Consider the following 20567-nt stretch of genomic DNA (forward strand, 5'->3'; position numbering starts at 1 on the left):
AATAATTATACTATTTATTATTACCTTAGTCTTTCCTCTATTTACATTAGTATAAAAATGTTTTATAATTTGTTAGATTAACATTCACTATCATCTTCATGAAGAAAGGAATTAAAAATCATTTTAACACCAAATATATTGGACCCTTTATCACATACAATAAGAAGGTAGTTTAGATAGAAAAATGACTGAAACACTAATAACTCTTGTGAATTTTAAAGCAGAAGGGGACTAGACTAGCAGGGAATCTTCTGTGTAGCTCTTTTTGATGCTGAGATCTTTTAATTTTTGTTATTTCTGGAGATGTTAGCTATGCTAGAGAAAGGAGATATACTTGTGTTCTCTGTGTGTTTATCCTTCTGTGTGGGTTGTGGAAGATTTGGGAGAAAGCAATAAATAGTATAATTCTTTATGATTTATAGTAAGATTCAAGATAAATTAGATGGAACAGACACTGAATTTTAATAGCCTCTGCCTACCAGTATTCCTGGTGCTGTTGAAGTTAAGCATATGCCTTTTACAAAATCACTGCAGTTACAACTACAACCACTTTGGGGTCAAGAGTGAGCTAGGTGCTTTACCTACTTCGTCTCTAAATAGTGCGATGTCCCAGGGAGATATGAAGCTTTGGGAGGTTAAGTTACGGAATCGCAGAGCTTTCCAGAGGTGAGATGAGATTTGACTTCAGTTCTATGTGGCACTAAAACCCTTGTGCTTTTCTCTGTAAATGCTTCCCATTCTAAGGGCTGATACGAAGAGAAAACATCAAGAGAATCTCAGTGCTTCTCAGGGTCTGGAAGTGGTTTCTGAAGTACTAGATGCTTTGATACAAATTGCTCTTCTTTCTTTAAAAATTAATAGATTTATTTAAATTCCAGTTAATTAACAGATAGTGTGATATTAGTTTCAGGTGTAAAATTTAGTGAATCAGTACTTCCATACAACACTCGGTGCTCATCACAAATGCTCTCCTTAATTCCCATCACCTACTCAGCCCATCTCCCACCCACCTCCCCTCTGGTAACCATCAATCTGTTTTCTATACTTAAGAGTCTGTTTCTTGGTTTGCCTCTCTCTTTTTTTGCCCTATGACCCTTTGTTTTGTTACTCAAATTCCACATATGAATGAAATCATATGGCATTTATCTTTCTCTGGTGACTTATTTTGTTTAGCGTAATACTCTCTAGCTCTATCCATGTGGCTGCAAATGGCAAGATTTCATTATTTTTCATGGCTGAGTGATGTTTCATTTTATATATATTATTATATATATATTATATATATATTTTTTTTCTTTATCTATTCATTAGTCAATGGACATTTGGGCTCTTTCCATAATTTAGCTATTGTAGATATGCTGCTATAAACATTGGGTGCATGTATCCTTTTGAATCGGTATTTTTCTATTCTTTGGGTGAATACCTAGTAGTGCAATTGTTGGGTCTTAGGGTAGTTCTATTTTTAACTTGTTGAGGAAACTCACTAATGTTTTCCAGAGTTGCTGTACCAGTTTGCATTCCTATTAAAAATGCGTGAGGGTTCCTTTTTCTGTACCTCCTCACCAACACCTGTTTCTTGTGTTGTTGATTTTAGCCACTTTGATAGGTATGAGATGATATATCATTGTAGTTTTGATTTGCATTTCCCTGATGATCAGTGAGGTTGAATATCTTTTCATGTGTCTCTTGTCTGCCTGTATGTCTTCTTTGGAAAAATGTCTATTCATGTCTTGATCCCGTTTTTAAATGGAATTATTTGTTTTTTGGGTATGGAGTTGTTTAAGTTCTTTATATATTTTGGATACTAGCCCTTTATCTGCTATATCATTTGCAGATATCTTCTCCCATTCCTTTTAGTTTTGTTGATTATTTCCTTTGTTGTGCAGAAGCTTTTTATTTTGATGAAGTCCCAATAATTTATTTTTGCTTTTGTTTCCCTTGCCTCAGAAGACATATCTAGAAAAATGTTGCAATAGCAGATGTCAGAGAGGTTACTGCCTGTGTTCTCTTCTAGGATTTTAATCGTTTCTTGTCTCATATTTAGGTCTTTAATCCATTTCAAATTTATTTTTGTGTATGGTGACAGAACATGGTCCAGTTTCATTCTTTTGTGAGTTGCTGTCCAGTTTTCCCAACACCATTTGTTAAAGAGACTGTCTTTTTCCATTGGATGTTCTTTCCAGCTTTGTTGAAGATTAATTGACCGTAGAGTTGTGGGTTCATTTCTGGGTTTTCTATTCTGGTCCATTGTTCTGTGTGTCTATTTTTGTGGCAGTACCATACTGTTTTAATTACTACAGCTTTGTAGTATAACTTGAAGTCCAGAATTGTGATGCCTCCATGTTTGTTGTTCTTTCTCAAGGCACACTGCTGTTCTTATTAGCTTCTCGCCAAGCATGACTCAGGCAGAACTCATGCCTGGGAGTAGCCAGATTTTCATTCCAGTATGCCCTCCCTTAGATAACCCAGTGGTTAGCATTGATTTGGAGGCCGCCCGAAATGCTAACGAGGAATAATGGACCAGGAGGATAGAGGCCTACCTTCTGGGTACTGCTTTGTAGCTGAATTATCTTGTACAAATCATGAACCTCCAGTTCCTTCATTAGTAAAATGAAGATGATATTGATCTGGCTAGTGTATCTTTCAGGGTTTTATTAGGCAGGTCATATATAAAAAGTTAGTTCTTGAGAGTCATAAAGAACAGTGTTTAAAAAAAAATAATACAATTATGCATGTATTCAACAAGTATTTACCAGGTAGATATTATGCATTTAGTATTGTTAGAGGTAGAGATACAATGATGAACAAAACAGAGAAAATCTTTATCCCATTAAGTTATTATTTTATCATGAGATTTAGCCGGTTGATGAATTACAGCGTAGTATATTAAGGGTTAAGATAAGAAAGAACAGGACATTAACAGGCATTGAATCGAATCTCAGAGGAGGTTGACATGGCAATAAATGATAGCAGGCCCTTCAAGGGAGAGGAGGAGAAAGGTTGAAGGAAAAGGAAGGACCTTGGATAGAGATTATGTGGTAAAATCCAACAGCATATTACGTGGGAGTGAATGTTTTTTTTTTAAAAAAAAAAAAGACTAAAAAAGAGAGATTTTCATGTGGCTCTCAAGTCAGCCTCCTAATCTGCGGGAATATGAATCAGGAAGCTGAGGAGGGAAAAGAAATACAAACTCAACGTCTGGATGACCAAATTTTGAAAGACAAAAGAATGAGCTCTGGGGAAGTCCACACCACTTAAAAAGATTTGCCTCACAGTATTTTGCCAAATGTGGTATCTGGAGGAGAACCTTAGCATGTACCCAAAATGCCAGAGACTACTGTAAACAAGGAACTGGGGTATGGAATGAAGACTCTGTCTGGAATCCCATGGAACAGACACCCAGCCTGAGAAGACACGGAGTCTAGACCCATATCAAGAAATGACGAGGAACGTATTTCACAGGTGGAGGCTTGCAGTCTCGTCTCTGGGATGACTGGTCTCAAGATGAAGAGCTTATGTGTCCAGAGACTGAGACTCAAGTACAGTTTGATGGCTCAAGCAGGAACTCTTTGCTAAACAGAAATGCAATGGATGGCTTGTCCAAGATGTCACAAAGAGTAGCAGAGTCAGGCTGTGACCAAGAATCAGTGGTTCTTTTCTACTCTGACAAACTGAAAAAGGAAAATCTAAATTTTGACTCTGGACCATAAAACTTGTGTTTTTTCTGCAAAGATTATTTCACCTCTTTCTTAGATGAAACAATTATGCTTTAGGAAGACCCGGGTAAATTCTTTGGGTTAATCAAGGAAATTGGTTGGATTTTAGGAAACTGTCAAAACCACTGTATTGTTTTTCCTTCATGCTGTATATACCCAGTTAATAGTTAAGGAATAGTCGCATAATGATATATTTGTGCTCAGCTATGTGCCCAAAACAGCAGTTGTGCTTAGCTTGGGAGCTATGATGAAGTGCACATTTCTTTTTTTAATTTTTTTTCAAGATTTTATTTAATTATCTGAGAGAGAAAGAGAGTGCACACAAGTTGGGGGAGGGGCAGTGGCAGAGGGAGAGGCACACTCAGCAGTGAGCTGACATAGGGCTGGATCCCAGGACCCTGAGATCATGACCTGAGCCAAAGGCAGACCGTTAACCAACTGAGCCACCCAGGCACAACTGAAGTGCACATTTCTCTAAATTCAGAGCAGAAGAGTGAATAGAGATGGAGAAGCTCAACTGGGGAAGTCTTTCAGAAGAAAGTGAATCTTAACATATCACTTTCCCTTTTGTCCCTCTCTCCCTCGCTCCTTCATTTCTCTTCCATGGGGCGCTGGACTATGTGAGCGTGTTATTTGTCATCCACATTTGAGTATGGAAAGGGGCACTGCTAACAATTATGCTAGGGAAGAAGGCTTAGCTTTCAACCTTCTGTAAGGACTGTACTGATGCCACGTCACCCCCATCCATGGCAGTCATGATGCTCTGGGTTCCCATCGCACTCTGTAAATATCTCTGATGAAGTTCATATATTATTGCACTTGAGTTATTTGTGCTATGTTGGTCTCTCCCATTGAACTGTGAGCTTTTCGAAGGTAATGTTGTGGGAAACAGAGGCAAAAGAAAAATTAAATTTCCTGACCACGTATAGCCCATTGACAAGTCCTTGAAACAGGCAGAGTGACATTCCTCTAGGAACACAGCTGCTTCGAAGTTGATACTTTGCTAAAGGCAAAAGACAATCTTAGCCTGATCCCCCAGGATCCTGCAAGCCTACTTTAACATGTAAAAATTCCTTTGGAAATTTCCTTTATCTCTACCCCCCCAAGATACATGTTGGCAATCATCCCCCAAGCATATGACCCACTGATACACATCTGAAGGGTCTCATGACTAAGGTTTTATTAGATAAACGACCTTTTCCTAACAACAGCTAGCCCCCTCAAGGTCCTGGAAACCTTGCTTTCAAATTCCTTAGAGACTTAAGCTATCCCTAACAGCTCTCCCAACTTGAAAGTAGATAATTGGGGCTACTCTTCACAACCCCAGGGCAGCTCTTTCTGCCTACGGGTCCTGCCCCTGTGCTTTAATAAAACCACCTTTTTGCACCAAAGATGTCTCAAGAATCCTTTCTTGGCCTTCAGCTCTGAACCCTAACAATTTTCCTACATCGGTAAGACCTCTCTCGTCATTATCTTGGCCCAGTATCTCTCTACTGTAGCCCAAGGCCTGGCACAAAAAAGGTGCTCAGTAAATGTTTGATAAGAGAGAATGCATTAATGAAAAATTTGAAGGGAGATCAGTGACAGTACTGCTAGAGAAGCCATTCCTGGTAGAAAGAAAAGGAATCAGCATAGAATTGCTAAGGATGATAATGACCAGAGTATTATAAATAAACCAGGCTTCGCAGAAGTAAATGAGGACTGGAAAGGAAGCCAGATTTGGTGGAACCTAGATTGCCCAAGACTAGTGTTGGTGGCTGTTCTTAAGAGGGGTGTTGCAAGGAAAAACATGGCTGCTGTTTTGTTGTCTCTTAATGGAATAGATTGGATGCTAGCCCTGCATTTGAATTTGGAGGAATGTGTTTGGTAAGCATTAAAACTTGAATGATAAAAAGGGAATAGCTTCTCAAAGAATTTTGATACTTCTGCTTCCAGCTGAAACCAGGAAGTTCAGAGGCAGCAAAAATGAAAACAAGGAAAACGTTAATGGAAATTTTGAACCTAGAAAAGGTTTGGTTTGAGTTTTGAAGGAAAGTCTGACTTGGTTAACTGCCCCCAAGTACTACTGTTATGATTTGCTGGCTTCTTATTTCTTCGTTATATTTCATTTATATAAGGTTATCCTATTATGTCCTAATTCTTAGGGTGGGTCCCCAAATTTGGCGGCTTGAACAAGGCTTCTCCATTTAGTGCAATGCTGAAGAAGCCAGGCTTTTGTGATAGCGGTGTGGGTCACTTTGCCTCAAATCAGCAGTTCTACTTGGGAAAGTCTTGCAAAACATTCTACAAAGAGTTTTCTCTGTTACTTGCATAGAATGGTAATACTTTAATTAAAGCAACATGTATACATAATTTAATAAGTGATTGCCGGAACTGATTTCCTGTAATAAAAATAATCATAAAAATTTTTTTGATGATCACTTAGGGAATTGTGAATTGCCTAAGCCTCAATCTCTAAACATTTTGGTCCGTTCAATTTCCAAGAATCTATGGAAGTTCTGACTTTAGCCTATCCAAAACGGGCAGCTCACACTCCAGGCATTTATCGTGGGTGTGGAATAAAGGTTTGCACACTAAAGTCCCTTCTCTTCTTCTTAAAAGAGTAAGGTTTTAGACACCCCCCCCCCAAGAGGAGAGCTTTCTCTTGGAAGTCCCCATTCTTGGGTCCTAACTGAATTCTTTGGTCCATGATGATGTTCCCTCTTCTGTATTTAAAGGACCCTCCTGAATGCCCACTTAATTTATCTATACATGTTCCTTTAAGTTCTTACCTAAAGAGTTCTCCTCCATGTGACAAAGCTACTTACTTTAAATGCTCATTACTACTCACCATTTATGCTGAAATAATGCATCATTTGAGTTGCAGTTTGCAAATAATGATCAAAGAGTGCCTTCCTCTTAATTAAATCATTGGTTAATTTGATGAGCCTTTTCAGGGGTCAAATGAATGAATTCTATAAAAATCAATCCTATCGACTTTGCATTCAGCTGAATCATTTCAATATTTACTATCATGTTTCCTTCCTCTACAGATTAAAATTCTTTAGAACTAAAAAAAGCATTCAAAACAAATATGGCATTTACATAATACTTTTGGTAATAGTGAGCTTTGACCTATGCTTAGGTGGTCAGATAAACCACAAAGTGTTAGGAAAACTAACTTGATTAAATTAAGAAGAAGGAACCACACTATTAATAAGTAAGCAAGCAAATTTTGGACAACTTGACTCTTCCAATATTTCTTTCACATTTGTTGTAAAGTTCAATGTGTGTTTAACACAGTCTACTTTCTTTTTCCTAGAGAGACACCTCCTCTACGGTCGGCCCGCGGTGCTTTATCGGACGAGATATGATATCTTATATCACACTGACTTTGAAAGTGGTTATAGTGAAATATTCCTAATGCCCCTCTGGACATCATACACTATTTCCAAACAGGTCATTGAAAAAGTTGGGTTTTATATTCGTCTTGCGGTTACGTGCCTTGCACTCACGTAATGATTGCTTGCTTAACAGAAATTTGTCTTTGAAAAGATTTTAATTTTTCTTGAAAGAAATCTGACATCGAGTCTATTGCAAGATATTTTGAATTAGGCTCTATTCAATGTTCTAATAACTTCACGGGAATATGTTCAATTATCAACACATCGAAGGGAGGATACTAATGCTTGTCATCGCTTTGACTCCGCTTGCTGTTGCCCAGTAATTACTGAAGACACCCAGATTTGGCTGTTTGTTTTAATAGCCTTTATTTATTTATTTATAGCAGTGTTAGGCTCATGGCAAAATTGCATCAGGGCACAGAGTTCCCATAAACCTGGGGCCTCACCCCTGCACAGCTTCCTTGACTGCCAACATCTTTTTTAATAAATATTTAATTTAATTAAAGATTAATAAGATTAATTAATAAAGATTAAAAAGATTTAATAAAGATTTAATTTAATAAAGATGTTAGGAGTCTCAGTTTTGGTGAAGATGAGATAGGTAAATTTACATCTGGAATAAAAAAGATGTATTTGGCAGTTGAGGCATGTTTTTGATTTTTGATTAGAAAGTGAATACTTCCGGTGCTGCAAACCCAACTTCCTGTTCATTTGTGCCCCTGGTACAGCTGTATGTGCAGTATCTCTTTGTATAGATGGTATGTCTATATTATTTCTTAGAGTCTTATTTTTTAAGCTGTCTTCAGTGGAATCCTGCCCATTTTTTCAACAGTGCAATTTCTGCTTTTTAATATTGTTGTTTTACTTAGGATTTTGATAAAAGAGTTCTGTCACTAAATAATACAGGAGTTTGAAAATTCCTGGCTTACTGTATTTGGAACTGAGGCTTTGGTTTTAGAGTCAGGATATCAGAGTATGAGCTCTAGGGAAAGCTAGAGGGGTTTTGGTTCTGGCTGGTCATGACAGGGCAGCCTGGCTTCCGTAGTTTCCCCATTGCTTTAGCAAAGTCTTTGTGGTGGCATTCCTAACCACCTCTGACTCACCATGCAGGCAGAGGTCTCGGGCGTCCCTGAGTACCTGACCAGCTGCGTTCGGCCTGATGTCCGTGTGTCTCCGAGTTTCAGTCAAAGCTGTTTGGCCTACAGAAATGATAAACAGATGTCCTATGGATTCCTCTTTCCTCCTTGTAAGTTATAGAACATCAGGATCTGGCCATTCTAGAGGGATGTTATTTTCTGGAATTTGGACTGTTAAGATTTCAGTGGTCTTCAGGTTTTCTTCTGGAGAGGCACTGAAGAGATTGAAGAGGGGAACTTCTGTGGGATCCTTCCAAAAATTAGTCAGAAGAGAGACCACCTTTCACAAATCTTGTGCTCTAGGAGCATTTTGAAGTACAAGGGAATATATATTGTACCCCCTCGCATCATTAAGTGGGAACCTGAAAGTGAAATAGTATATAACTAAGACTTTAATGTTTTAAATTCTATACAGGTGATCGCATAAGAATATGGGAAATGTTTTTATTATTTCTCAAGAGCTTGATGACATTTTTAAGTCCAAATTAGACTAGTGAAATCAAGGAATTCTTTTACATAATACTTAGTTGACCCAAAATTCGGTAGGAAGAAAAACATTGTAAAAATTTTGGGGAGAGAGCTCTTGGTGAAGAAAAGAGATTGGGTGGGAGGGGAAGCAGGGAATGCTGTATCAAGTAGGGAATGAGTAGAAATAAAGGAGCAGATCCATTCTCCATTCACTTCATGCTGTTTGGACCATTTTAGAAAATTGATTTTTTATTGATGTAGATTTTGGTAAATAATGGACACTGTTTGTTTGCCTAATGTTTAGATCTGAGCTCTTCACCGGAAGCCAAATATGATGCATTCCTTGTAACCAATATGGTTCCGATGTACCCTGCTTTCAAACGTAAGTCTGATATTTACCTAGTAAACTACTACTTATGAAAAGAAATATTTCTAAATTTACCGCTTACATTTTCTACCTCTATATTAATTTTGATAATAATAGTATCTTTCATGTGTTTATATTTTCTATTTTTTTTAAAACTTTCTTTTTTTTTAAGATTTTGTTTATTTATTTGGGAGTGAGAGAGGGAGAGCAGGAGTCAGGGGGAGGGGCAGAGGGAGAGGAAGAAGACTCCCCACTGAGCAGGGGGCCAGATGCGGGGCTCAATCCCAGGACCCTGAGATCATAACCTGAGCTAAAGACAGATGCTTAACCAACTGTTATGGAGGCCACTTGACATTTAACAACACCTACATTTATTTATTGACTGTTAAAAGCTACTAGCACTTCTCTCTTTTAGGGTTGTTGGTGATGATGTATTCTGACTGTTGACCGTGAAATTCAGAAAGAGCTTTGCAAATTATTCTAGTTTCATTGAACACTCATAATTTCTTTATATATGACATGATGGTGCATGATAGTGATGCTATGAATAGCATAGCGAGCCCTGCCCCCAAGACCAAGTTCTAGTCCCCCGAGTATGACCACTTAGCTATGTAATCATAAAAATGTCATTTAACCTCTCATTTATAAAATTATGAGATTTGATTGCATGATCTCTATGGTTTATATGGATTTATGACTTAGTTGTCCCATGGCCAGAATAATCCATTTCCTATTTCTCATTACAAAGAATTTACCCATTTGCCCATGTATCCATCCATCTATCTATCCATGTATTCAAAGATAGAGAAAACATTCTGGAATAACTTTTACCTCCTTTTCCAGTGAAGAGACTTATATGCTTATAGGAAAGATAGGAAAGAGAAGCGCCTCTACCAGCTTCCACTTGGCAAAGGAGCACTGACAGTGTTACAGGACCCTTGGGGCTGAAATAAAGTCTCAGAATCCAAACATGTGATTGTGGAGTGCCATCAACAGTGGCAAGCTCCACCAACTTGACATCAGTGAAATGGCCAACGTCATTTAGAGAAAAAAAAATGTTTATTTGATGTCCTAGCTAGTAAGTGAAGGTTTATTCAAGGGTGTAGAATCCATGGCTTATGAGTGAAAATTAAAGTAAGCTTTTAAAAGGAGATTTCCTGGTTTTTTTCTTAGGCCCCATTGAGAAATGTTTTAGAAACCCACATAGATAGATTTGTCATCATATTACATGGAATGCATCTTCATTTAATTTCCACAAATCAGGGTTTCCTGGATTTCTTTATTCTTTGCTGATGCTTTTTTGACCAAGTATAATAAAGGAAACACACAGTACCACCCCGAGGCTGGCATGGCAAGAGGGTTTTCACAGAGGGCTCCCTGTTCTTCCCTAGGGGAATGGTTTTTTCACATGCCACATGTCTGTGGGTTTGGTCTTTTGACTGTTCTCATTGTTATTTCTTTCCCTCTCCGCCTTTCCAGTTTTTCTGCTTCACATTTGAACTACTCTCCCACTGGCCTCCTTTCTCTCTTACAAACATCTGGGGCATTTGGGCTCTGGTGGGCTGCTCTGTCTTTCTCACTCAGAGTAGAGTATCAGGAGGTATAAAGAACAGTAGAAGCACCATGAGAAAAATAGCCAAGTGCTTTTTAATAAGGGGAGATCAGAAGTGATAATGGCCGGCACCTCACCATCCCCATCCCCATGTAGAGCAGAGTGTAGTTGAGTTATACCTACCATCTCAGAACCAACTCACTATGTGCCTTTCCCGTTCTCTTGCCACTCCCTTCTTTCACTTTTCCTTTTCCCCCACTCTGCTCCTTTCCATCCTTCCGACTAACTGTACTATCATCTGGAGCTAAGGTGGGCAGGGAAGTCCTCTCCAGGGGTGACCTTGAAAATGAGAAATGATGAAGGAGGACAAAGCAGACATGCACAGATCAGGGAGGTTTCCCAGCAAAAGGAAGAGCAAACACAAAAGCGTAGTCTGAAACAAGTTCAGCAGATAGGAAGGCAGGAAGGAAGCCATGTACCTGAGGGGGAAAGAAGTAGGAAGTCAAGTTACGCAGGTAGGCAGGGGCTGCAGTGGCAAGTTGGGACTTTATTCTAATTGCAGGGATACCTCATGCGGAATGTTAGGAACAGGAAGTTGGGATGAACGTGAAACAATCTGATTATGGTGCAAAATGATCCCAATGGCTATTACGAAATGGGCTTTGGAGAAGTAAGGGTTTCTAACTGGGAAGTTGTCTTCTGCGGTAGTTCTTTGCTGAGAAGGGAGTAGCTGAGACGGGTTGGATGCCGTGAAGATGGTGAGAGGCGGTCAGGTTTGGATGATGGGAGAGTATTACAGTGGTAACCCTGGAAGGGCTTATTCACGTGTATGTGAAAGGAGCCACGTCACGAATGACTCCTAGGATTTGGACCTGATCACGTGAGTGAGTGAGTGAGTGAGTGAAATTAACTGATGGAGAAGCCAGAAGTTCAAGCAGGATTGGGAATGAAGACCAAGAATTCTGTTCTGATCATTTTTTGCTAGGTATGATTATTAGGTATTCAAGAGGACCATGAAATGCGTGGTTAGATAACGCATCTGGAGCTCCTTCGAAGGGTCAGGGCTAGAGACACAAACTTGGAAATAAGCTTGTGGAAGGAAGGAAGGAAGGAAGAAAAGGTAGATGAAGGCCTTTTTTTTCAGTTTCTCACAAACACTGTACTTCCTCTTTTGTACACACGGTTCCCCTTGCCTGGTGTGTTTCCACCCCTTTGCCTAGAAAACACCCACTTATCCTTCAGACCTCAGGAGCAATTTCAGTGAGGAACCCTTCCCTGACTTACTGGGCTAGGTGAGCTGAACTCCCCTCCCAATGTCTCCATACTTTTCCCTTTGCTGGCTCATAAATGACACACAGCTGGTACTTTAGGGCGAATTCTTTTCAAGAATTGCAACAGCTCTACTGTCTCTTGGCTTGTGACCTTTGGCTTGTAGAATGCATCCTAAAGAGAATTCAACCACAGCAAGGAGTTTTTGTTCATGAATTACAGATTTTTTTCCCCCCACAGGAATCTGGAATTATTTCCAAAGGGTATTGGTGAAGAAATATGCTTCAGAAAGAAATGGAGTTAATGTGATAAGTGGACCAATTTTTGACTATGACTACGATGGCTTACATGACACACAGGATAAAATCAAACAGTAAGTTTGTCATTTCTGCTCAGGGTGTGGTTTTAAATTCTAAGAGCTCACTTAAGCCTCTTTTTCAAATATTCACACACTCAAGAAGAGCTGAAATCTTTTGCTCTTTGAATCTCCTTATGATTTCTTTCGTGCTTTTGGACCTTTGATTAAACATGGTAATGGTGGTTGGAATGGAATGGAGTTCTGTGGTGAAAACACAGACTTTTCCATTCCATGAGAGAAATGTACCAAAAGATTTTTTTAAAAATTTGTCATTTATTCTTTAACAACTCTTCAGTGGAAAGATGATAATTTTCCCTTATCTCTATTTTGGGTGGGGGGTACTTTTGGAATCCCTTAGATTTTCTGATTCAGTATGTCTTTTTTTTTTTTTTTAAGATTTTATTTATTTATTTGAGAGAGAAAACGAGAGACGGAGAACGAATAGAGGGGGAGAGGCAGAAGGAGGGGGGTTGTGGACTCTCCACTGAGCAGGGAGCCCGCCATGGGGCCCAGTCCCAGGATCCTGAGATATGACCTGAGTGGAAATCAAGAGTCTGCTGCTTAACCAACTGAGCCACCCAGCCTCTCCTCTTTAGAAGTCATTTAATTTTATACATGCATGAAACAGAGAGTGGCACAAAATATGGGAGGGTTTAATTGTGCTTTACAGATAATTAGGAATAAAAAGCTATTTTTTCATATATATAATTAATAAAACAGGAGTTATCCCTCTCCCTTTCTCATCATCCACAAGAGAAATTTCATCTTACTTGTACATTTATTTTATTGCTAATCATTGTAACAGTTTTTAGCCAAAATTAAGTTATCATACTTCAATCATGTATGTTGAAAATGATTGAAATTAAGGTAATAAAAATTAGGTAAGGAATTGTGAGTTTCTGTAATTCAGTTTCTGGAAAAGATTTTTTTTTTTTTTAATTTCTTGGTTCGTCACTAGCTCATCAGTCCTTAGTATTTCCTTGAGTAAATGAGGTCTCTGTACCAAGTTCAGCATCTCATTGTGGTTTGAAAGGGCTTGTTATTCCCCTTTCTCCAGTATCTCCTCCCTCAGGTCCACTTTACACAATTTTGTGCAAGCTATCTTCCTGCAACATGGGATCTCGTGATGACTCTTCCTGGCACAGAAACCTTCGATGAGGTCTTACTCCTTAAACCATAATGCCCAAATCCCACAACTTAGCCCTCAGAAGTCACCAAATTATGGCTCTCTCTTTTTTTTTTTTAAGATTTTATTTATTTATTTGAGAGAGAGAGAGGTAGTGAGAGAATGCACAAGTAGGGAGGAGAGGCAGAGCATGGAGCCCAATGTGGGGCTCGATCCCGGGACCCTTGGATCATGCCCTGAGCTGAAGGCAGATGTTTAACAGATTGAGCCCCCCCCCAGGCACCCCAAATTATGGCTTTTTATTGACTCTTCCAGCCTCATATTTCTATTCTCTTGATCTGTTCCTTCTGTCCAGCTTCTAAGTCTTGGCTCGTGCTGTTCTCTTTGCCTGGACCATCACTTTCACTCTGCCAAGTCTAGAGAAAGAGGGGATTCAGGCAGCAAAAGCATTAGGTTCAAAACACAGAAGTAGGCTAGTGCTTAGAAGTGAAAAATGATTCTGTTGAATGGGAGTTAATTTTAACGACTTAGGCAATATTCATTGGTCACCATTTAAAAAGAAAGCTACTACATCAAACTACATCAGTGGTCATTTTATTTTTCCTTCTCCCTCTAGGTACGTGGAGGGCAGTTCTATTCCCGTACCCACTCACTACTACAGCATCATCACCAGCTGCCTGGATTTCACTCAGCCTGCCGACAAGTGTGACGGCCCCCTCTCTGTCTCCTCCTTCATCCTCCCTCACCGACCTGACAATGAGGAGAGCTGCAATGTGAGTTCAAAAGACCGAGTCCTTTAAAAGGAGTCATCTTTGTTTCTTTCTTTTTTTTTTTTTTAAACTTATTTTAATAAACATATAATGTATTTTTATCCCCAGGGGTACAGGTCTGTGAATCGCCAGGTTTACACATTTCACAGCACTCATCATAGTACATACCCTCCCCAATGTCCATATCCCCACCACCCTCTCCTTGTCCCCCCTCCCCCCAGCAACCCTCAGTCTGTTTTTTGAGATTGACTCTTTTATGGTTTGTCTCCCTCCCCATCCCATCTTTTCATTTTTTCTTTTCCTATCTCCCCCCAACCCCCCCCCCGCCTTGCATCTCCACTTCCTCATATCAAAGAGATCATGTGATAGTTGTCTTTCTCTGATTGACTTATTTCGCTAAGCATAATACCCTCTAGTTCCATCCACGTTGTCGCAAATGGCAAGATTTCATTTCTTTTGATGGCTGCATAGTATTCCATTGTGTATATATACCACATCTTCTTTATCCATTCATCTGTTGATGGATATCTAGGTTCTTTCCACAGTTTGGCTATTGTGGACATTGCTGCTATAAACATTCGGGTGCACGTGCCCCTTCGGAGCACCACGTTTGTATCTTTAGGATATATACCCAGGAGTGCAATTGCTGGGTCGTAGGGTAGCTCTATTTTCAGTTTTTGAGGAACCTCCACACTGTTTTCCAGAGTGGTTGCACCAGCTTGCATTCCCACCAGCAGTGTAGGAGGGTTCCCCTCTCTCCGCATCCTCGCCAGCATCTGTCATTTCTTGACTTGTTAATTTTAGCCTCATTCTTGTTTCTTAATGTAGATTCCCACCAGGGAAACTTACACACTTACTATAAGCCGTTTGGACTATACAGTGTAACCAAGTAGAACGAAGAAAGGATCCAAACAAAACTTGACTTATCACCTGGAAACTTGGTGTTTGAATAGCTTTGTCACCTTCAGTATAAGGGTGTGGGGAGGAGGAGCGTGAGGGTGTGCATTTCCTGTGGTTCTAATTATGTGTTCGATTTTGTCAACTGATCAAAGTACCAAATGTCTTCGCTTTTGCAAGAGACATACTTTGTAAAGGTAGGATGAAAGGAACAACATTGTGATACTTGTTGAAACTAGGTAAGAATTCACAGGGGTTCTTTATATTAGTCTCTACTTTTGTGGATGTTTGAAAGTGTCTCTAATAAGAACTTTTTTAAAAGACACATGCACACAGGCATAAATACATTACAAATCAGATTTTTCATCTACTGCTAGTTACGAGAACAGTTGTAACAGGTGATCCCATTCTCAAATAGCACAGATGACTTGTCCACAGAGGCAGGAAGGCGTCTTGAGGAACACCCCAGCAGGGATGGAGCCATGCTATGGGCTCCTGGCTCTGGGCTCATTCTGCCTACACTTGGGGACCGATCGCATCACTTCCCCAGATCTCTTTAATGTGACAGAACGGCTGCGGTCCAAGATTGATTTTAGAAGTAATAGTCCCCATGATTTTGCTTTATAGACTAGAAGGAGCAGGAATGTAATCTAGGGAAGAGGGTTTTAGTCACAAATCCTACTCAGTTCCTAAATTGTGTAAGTCGTGGTGGGAAAAGCAGCAGTCTGCTAAACTCTAGGGGTCTGTTGTGGGCCAGAGCAAATAAAACAGGGGCAGAAATGGCTACAAATGGCAAAGAGCTGTAAGAATGAGCACTGGGTGTTATACACAACTAGTGAATCATTGAACACCACATCAAAAATTAATGAGGTACTATATGTTGGCTAATTGAATTAAAAAAAATAGCTTCACCACAGATTATCAGCTTCATGGGCAAGGTAGCTATTGGACTATGGCTTCAGCTGTGGGTAAAGATGGCGGCTGTGGATATATCCAAAGCCAAGTAAGCAATACGGGAAAAAATGGAAATTTGAAATATGGCCAAGAAAGCTAATGAAGCTTGACCAGAATATTGAAAATGAGGGTAATGGTGGGACATAAGGTTTGAAAAGTTGTTTGGAATCAAACTTAAAATAAAAATAGTAGCAATAGTAGCCATAGTGGCAGAGGTAATCATTGCTGCCATTTTCTGAGTCTGTGTTGCCAGCCAAGAACTACGCAGGTCCTCCTCATAAATTATTTCTAATTATCTCTTTACTCTACCAGGCAGGCATATATGGTCTCCCCCCTGCCCCCACTCCCGTTTTATTCACTGTTTTGAAAGCTCTAGGTAGTAAAGGAAAAGTATGATCCATTTTTACCTGGCCAGTCAGTAGGAGAGCAGAACTTCAGATTCAAGGCTTCTGACTTCAAAAGCCCATCCTCTTTCGAGTTTATCAGATTTCCATAGCAGAACCTTGGGACCTTAGAAACTTCCAATCATACAGGCATTAGGTAGCCACGGAAAATGCTGACACGTAACAGCAACATTTGAGGCTTTAGGGAGATAAATTGAAGTTGGAATGGGTCAAGCATGGTGCTCAAAGTGCTTTGGCAAGATTCATGGGATTGAGGTCATAGAACAGGAAGTGAGGTTATTGTCTTGGGAATTTCAAAAAGAGGGTGGAAGGCAGCAGTATAATACTGAAGGATCGGTAAGATCTTTTCAGTAATTTGATGGGAGGTGGAGAAGTGGGGGCAACTGAAAGTGAAAGACAGGCGGTCGTCAACTTATTAGCTCAATGTCCTCCATTTTGATTACTCATAACCACAAGAGTAGCCAGTGGTGTACCAGCGTGACGTAATGCCTCGGCAAAACTTGATATACTTTCTTTGGACTTGAGTTTTACTACAAACTTATGGGGAGGTGAAAATTTCTGCAAAAAAACTAAACCCATATATTATGGGGTGAAATTCTAAATTGCCATGCATTTTTAAGACAGAAGTCTACAAAGACATTCCAGACTGATAGTGGACCACTTAAGGTACACCCAGATTCCTGGGGAGTATATGTTCTGGTCTCTCTGTCATTAGGGGAATTTGGTGATAGGACACTCAGTTCAATGGCATTCTTCAGTCACCCCAAATTGCACAACTGCCAAATGAAATCCACAGACGTCCTCCCAGGTCTTCCGACCCTTTCTGGCTCTGGACTCTGCTTAGAACTTAGAGATATTTCTTGTGGAGTTCATGGCGAGCCTGTGTCTTATTCTTATTCTGCCCGCACAGATGCCTGTCCTTGCTTTGAAGGTCACCTTACAACTGCTGGGGGTTGAATTCACAAACTTACTTAGGAGAAAGTCAGGGAGAAAAGGCAGGTGAAGAGTAAATGTCTGTAGCAAGAAAGACAATAAACAAGTTGATGGGTGGGTTTTTTGTTTGCATTTATCTTCTTAATTATTTATTTTTAAAGCATTTCCTTCCTTTCCCTTGGTGCACATGAACTTTGATTTGAATGTTCCTAGTTTGGCATTTCACACCAGAGTCTCCCCTAGCAAATATTTCTGTGGATTGCCAGCTCACATCAGGCAGAAGATATTTTCTTCCTGTGTTGTATGGCCAGTATTTCCTAACCACTAGTGGAGGTGAGATTTCTGCATGTGAGAACCAGAAGAAAATGCCCTTCAAGTGAAATTGGCAAATTACTTCCCAAGGAAAGAAATAGCAAAAGACAGTTTTTCTTTCTTCTTTGAATTCTTATAATCCCAGCTGGCCACTATTTAAATTAGGAAAAACCTTTCCACCCCTTTGTACATTTGAGTGACTGCATTTACAAAAGAGAAATTAGACCACTGAAATATCAAATAAAGAGTTGAATATGAAAATTCTCCCAAAATATAGCTTCATGCTTACTCTGCTTACTCTGAGGGGATCCTGATCCATTTGGAGACCTCCTACTTCGTTAATTATATGGTCACAGTGAGGATTGGTCAGTACCGTTGTGGGCAGAGTTATATTTAGGTCTGTCTCTTCCTGTGAATCGTAGAGAAATTGGTTAGCTTGGGTTAGGAGGGTGGGGCATGGAGGGTTAAAATCCTTACTTCCCCAGCCTGCAAAGCAATTTCTTCCTATTTCTTCATTTTGCCCGGGATGGCCAGGCATCAGCTTCCTGAACCAACACCCTTGTGGTACATTTTTAGCACTGGCAAAAGCTGCTGGAGCTCCGTGTCCAGGTCTGTGTGGGTTGGAGCTTTCCGAGAAAACCCATTGCAGGTTCTCGGGCTTTGGTGGCGAGTTCATTGAGAACACGTGCTGTGAAGGAGTTGGGCGAGGGCATTTTTGAACATGCTCAGCCTTGGGACACACAGCCACCCTTCAACTTGTAGAATGGCTCTTGGGAGCTATTGCAATTCTGGGAGGCATTTGGGAATGAAATTATCTGCTCAGGTCTACTGATGAAGGTAGGCTTATCCCCCAGAATTCTCAGGGCTCTCAGATCTCATTCTTTCTCTCAACTTCTCACAAAAGTAAAAGAAGATATTTATAAAGTGCAAAGTACTACTCCTCCTGAATTACTTTTTAGTTTCATCATAGATATGAATGAATTATTTGGTGTGGGACATCTGAACATCCGTTATTGGAATTTGTGCCAAGGAGGCCATATTGGCAAATTGCTAAGACAGAAAGAGATTTCCCTCCTTTTTTCTATGACGTTGTTTCCTTCCTTTATCTTTGCCCCCCACCTTCCTTTTTCTTCTTCCCACTATCCGAAAAAGCTGATGAAGTAAGCATTATTTTCCATGGGAACCAATGAAGAAAGCCTAGAGAGGTTAAGTAGTTTGGCCAAGGTCTCCTCTCTAGGGAGTCATAAAGCCACAATTCCAACCTTGGTTTCTTGGGCTTTAATGCACCAGATGTAGCTACTGAGCTGCTTTAAGTTGAACTCATTATTTAAATATCAATTCCTTGCCATCTGATAGACCATATATGTACTGGATATTGTGGGCTCTTCCGAAAGCCCAGGAACGCCCGTGTGAGATTTTGTGCATGGGGCATCAGCTCTGCGCTTTCCTCGGGAGCCAGAAGAGCATTCCGGGTTACCCTTGCTCTGCGCTCCCCTGTGCAGTTTGACAATAGCGGGGAAAGGAACCCATCGCTGAATCCTCCAGGGCCTTTGGTTTTTGTAATTTTATGATCTGAAAACCTATCGAGTCAAATACCCTTTCACACCACATGTCTCATTTATCTGGTACAGCTAATTGCTGTTGAAAATGTTCACAGCCAAGGGCACGTATTTGTGGCATGTTCCCAGCAGGAATGTGGTAGAGCGGCTGGGGAAGCCAGGAAGGAACAAGACACACCGGTTCTGGGTTCAGGAGGATGGAGGGCTCATTTGTGGACTCGCAGCAAATTGACTGTTTGAAGAGCCTGCTCTGGAAAAGTCTGGCTCTGATTGTCCTCTGTTTCCACTGCAGAGCTCGGAGGACGAGTCACAATGGGTAGAAGAACTCATGAAGACGCACACCGCTCGGGTGCGGGACATCGAACAGCTCACCAGTCTGGATTTCTTCCGAAAGACAAGCCGCAGCTACCCAGAAATTCTGACGCTAAAGACATACCTGCATACATACGAGAGTGAGATCTAACTATCTGATCACCTGCAGTGCAGTCTTATCAACTGGTGTATATTTTTATATTGTTTTTGTATTTATTAATTTGAAACCAGGACATTTAAAAAAAATGTTAGTATTTTAATCCTGTACCAAATCTGACATGTTACGCCTGAATGACTCCACTGTTTTTCTCTAACGCTTGATTTAGGTAGTCTTGTGTTCTGAGTAGAGCTTGTAATAAATACTGCAGCTTGCATTTTTAGTGGAAGCTTCTAAATGGTGCTGCAAATTTGATATTTGCATTGAGGAAATATTAATTTTCCAATGCACAATTGCCACATGTAGTCCTGTACTGTATCAAAATACTGATTTTGTAAAGTTGCATTCATTTACTGTTAATTATGACAGACATATTTAAGCCTTATAGACCAATCTTAAATATAATAAATCACACATTCAGTTTTTTTCTGGTTTATTTGGCCTTCGTTTCACTTATAAATTAGAGGGTTTGCTTTGGGTATATTCATGCATGAAAAGCATCCTTTTTTTTTTTTTTTCTTTTTGTATTGAGCCCTCTTCCTCGCTGAATAGAATGCACATAGTCAAAGGGACATCCATGATATTCAGTCCCAGTGGCCTGGATGAAAGAGTTTAGGTACGCATCTCTGAGAAATCAGGAGGGCAGAGGGGGAGGGGAACCAGAAGACCTCCTGAACACCCTCTCTCGCCAATCTCTTTCAAAAATACTTTATTTATTTATTTTTTTAGATTTTATTTATTTATTTGACAGACAGAAATCACAAGTAGGCAGAGAGGCAGGCAGAGAGAGAGGGGGGGAAGCAGCCTCCCTGCCGGGCATAGAGCCCGATGTGGGGCTGGATCCCAGGACCCTGGGATCATGACCTGAGCCGAAGGCAGAGGCTTTAACCCACT

The 20567-nt window shown here is 40.2% G+C and overlaps 1 protein-coding gene across 1 annotated transcript in view; it reads left to right on the top strand.

Moving 5' to 3' along the window:
* Positions 1-20109, top strand: part of ENPP2 (ectonucleotide pyrophosphatase/phosphodiesterase 2) — a gene marked incomplete at its 5' end in the record, with an annotated part of 105667 nt that extends 85558 nt beyond the window's left edge. Inside the window, 7 exon segments of the mRNA XM_080800000.1 lie at positions 5652-5726; positions 7018-7154; positions 8210-8345; positions 9008-9085; positions 12132-12264; positions 13992-14148; positions 19497-20109. Of these exon segments, the coding sequence (XP_080656126.1) occupies positions 5652-5726; positions 7018-7154; positions 8210-8345; positions 9008-9085; positions 12132-12264; positions 13992-14148; positions 19497-19667 (887 nt within the window). The 3' untranslated portion in view covers positions 19668-20109.
* Between the last annotated feature and the right edge of the window lie 458 nt (positions 20110-20567).

The sequence above is a fragment of the Martes martes genome (genome assembly GCF_963455335.1).
Source record: "Martes martes genome assembly, chromosome: 4".
Classification (NCBI taxonomy): domain Eukaryota; kingdom Metazoa; phylum Chordata; class Mammalia; order Carnivora; family Mustelidae; genus Martes; species Martes martes.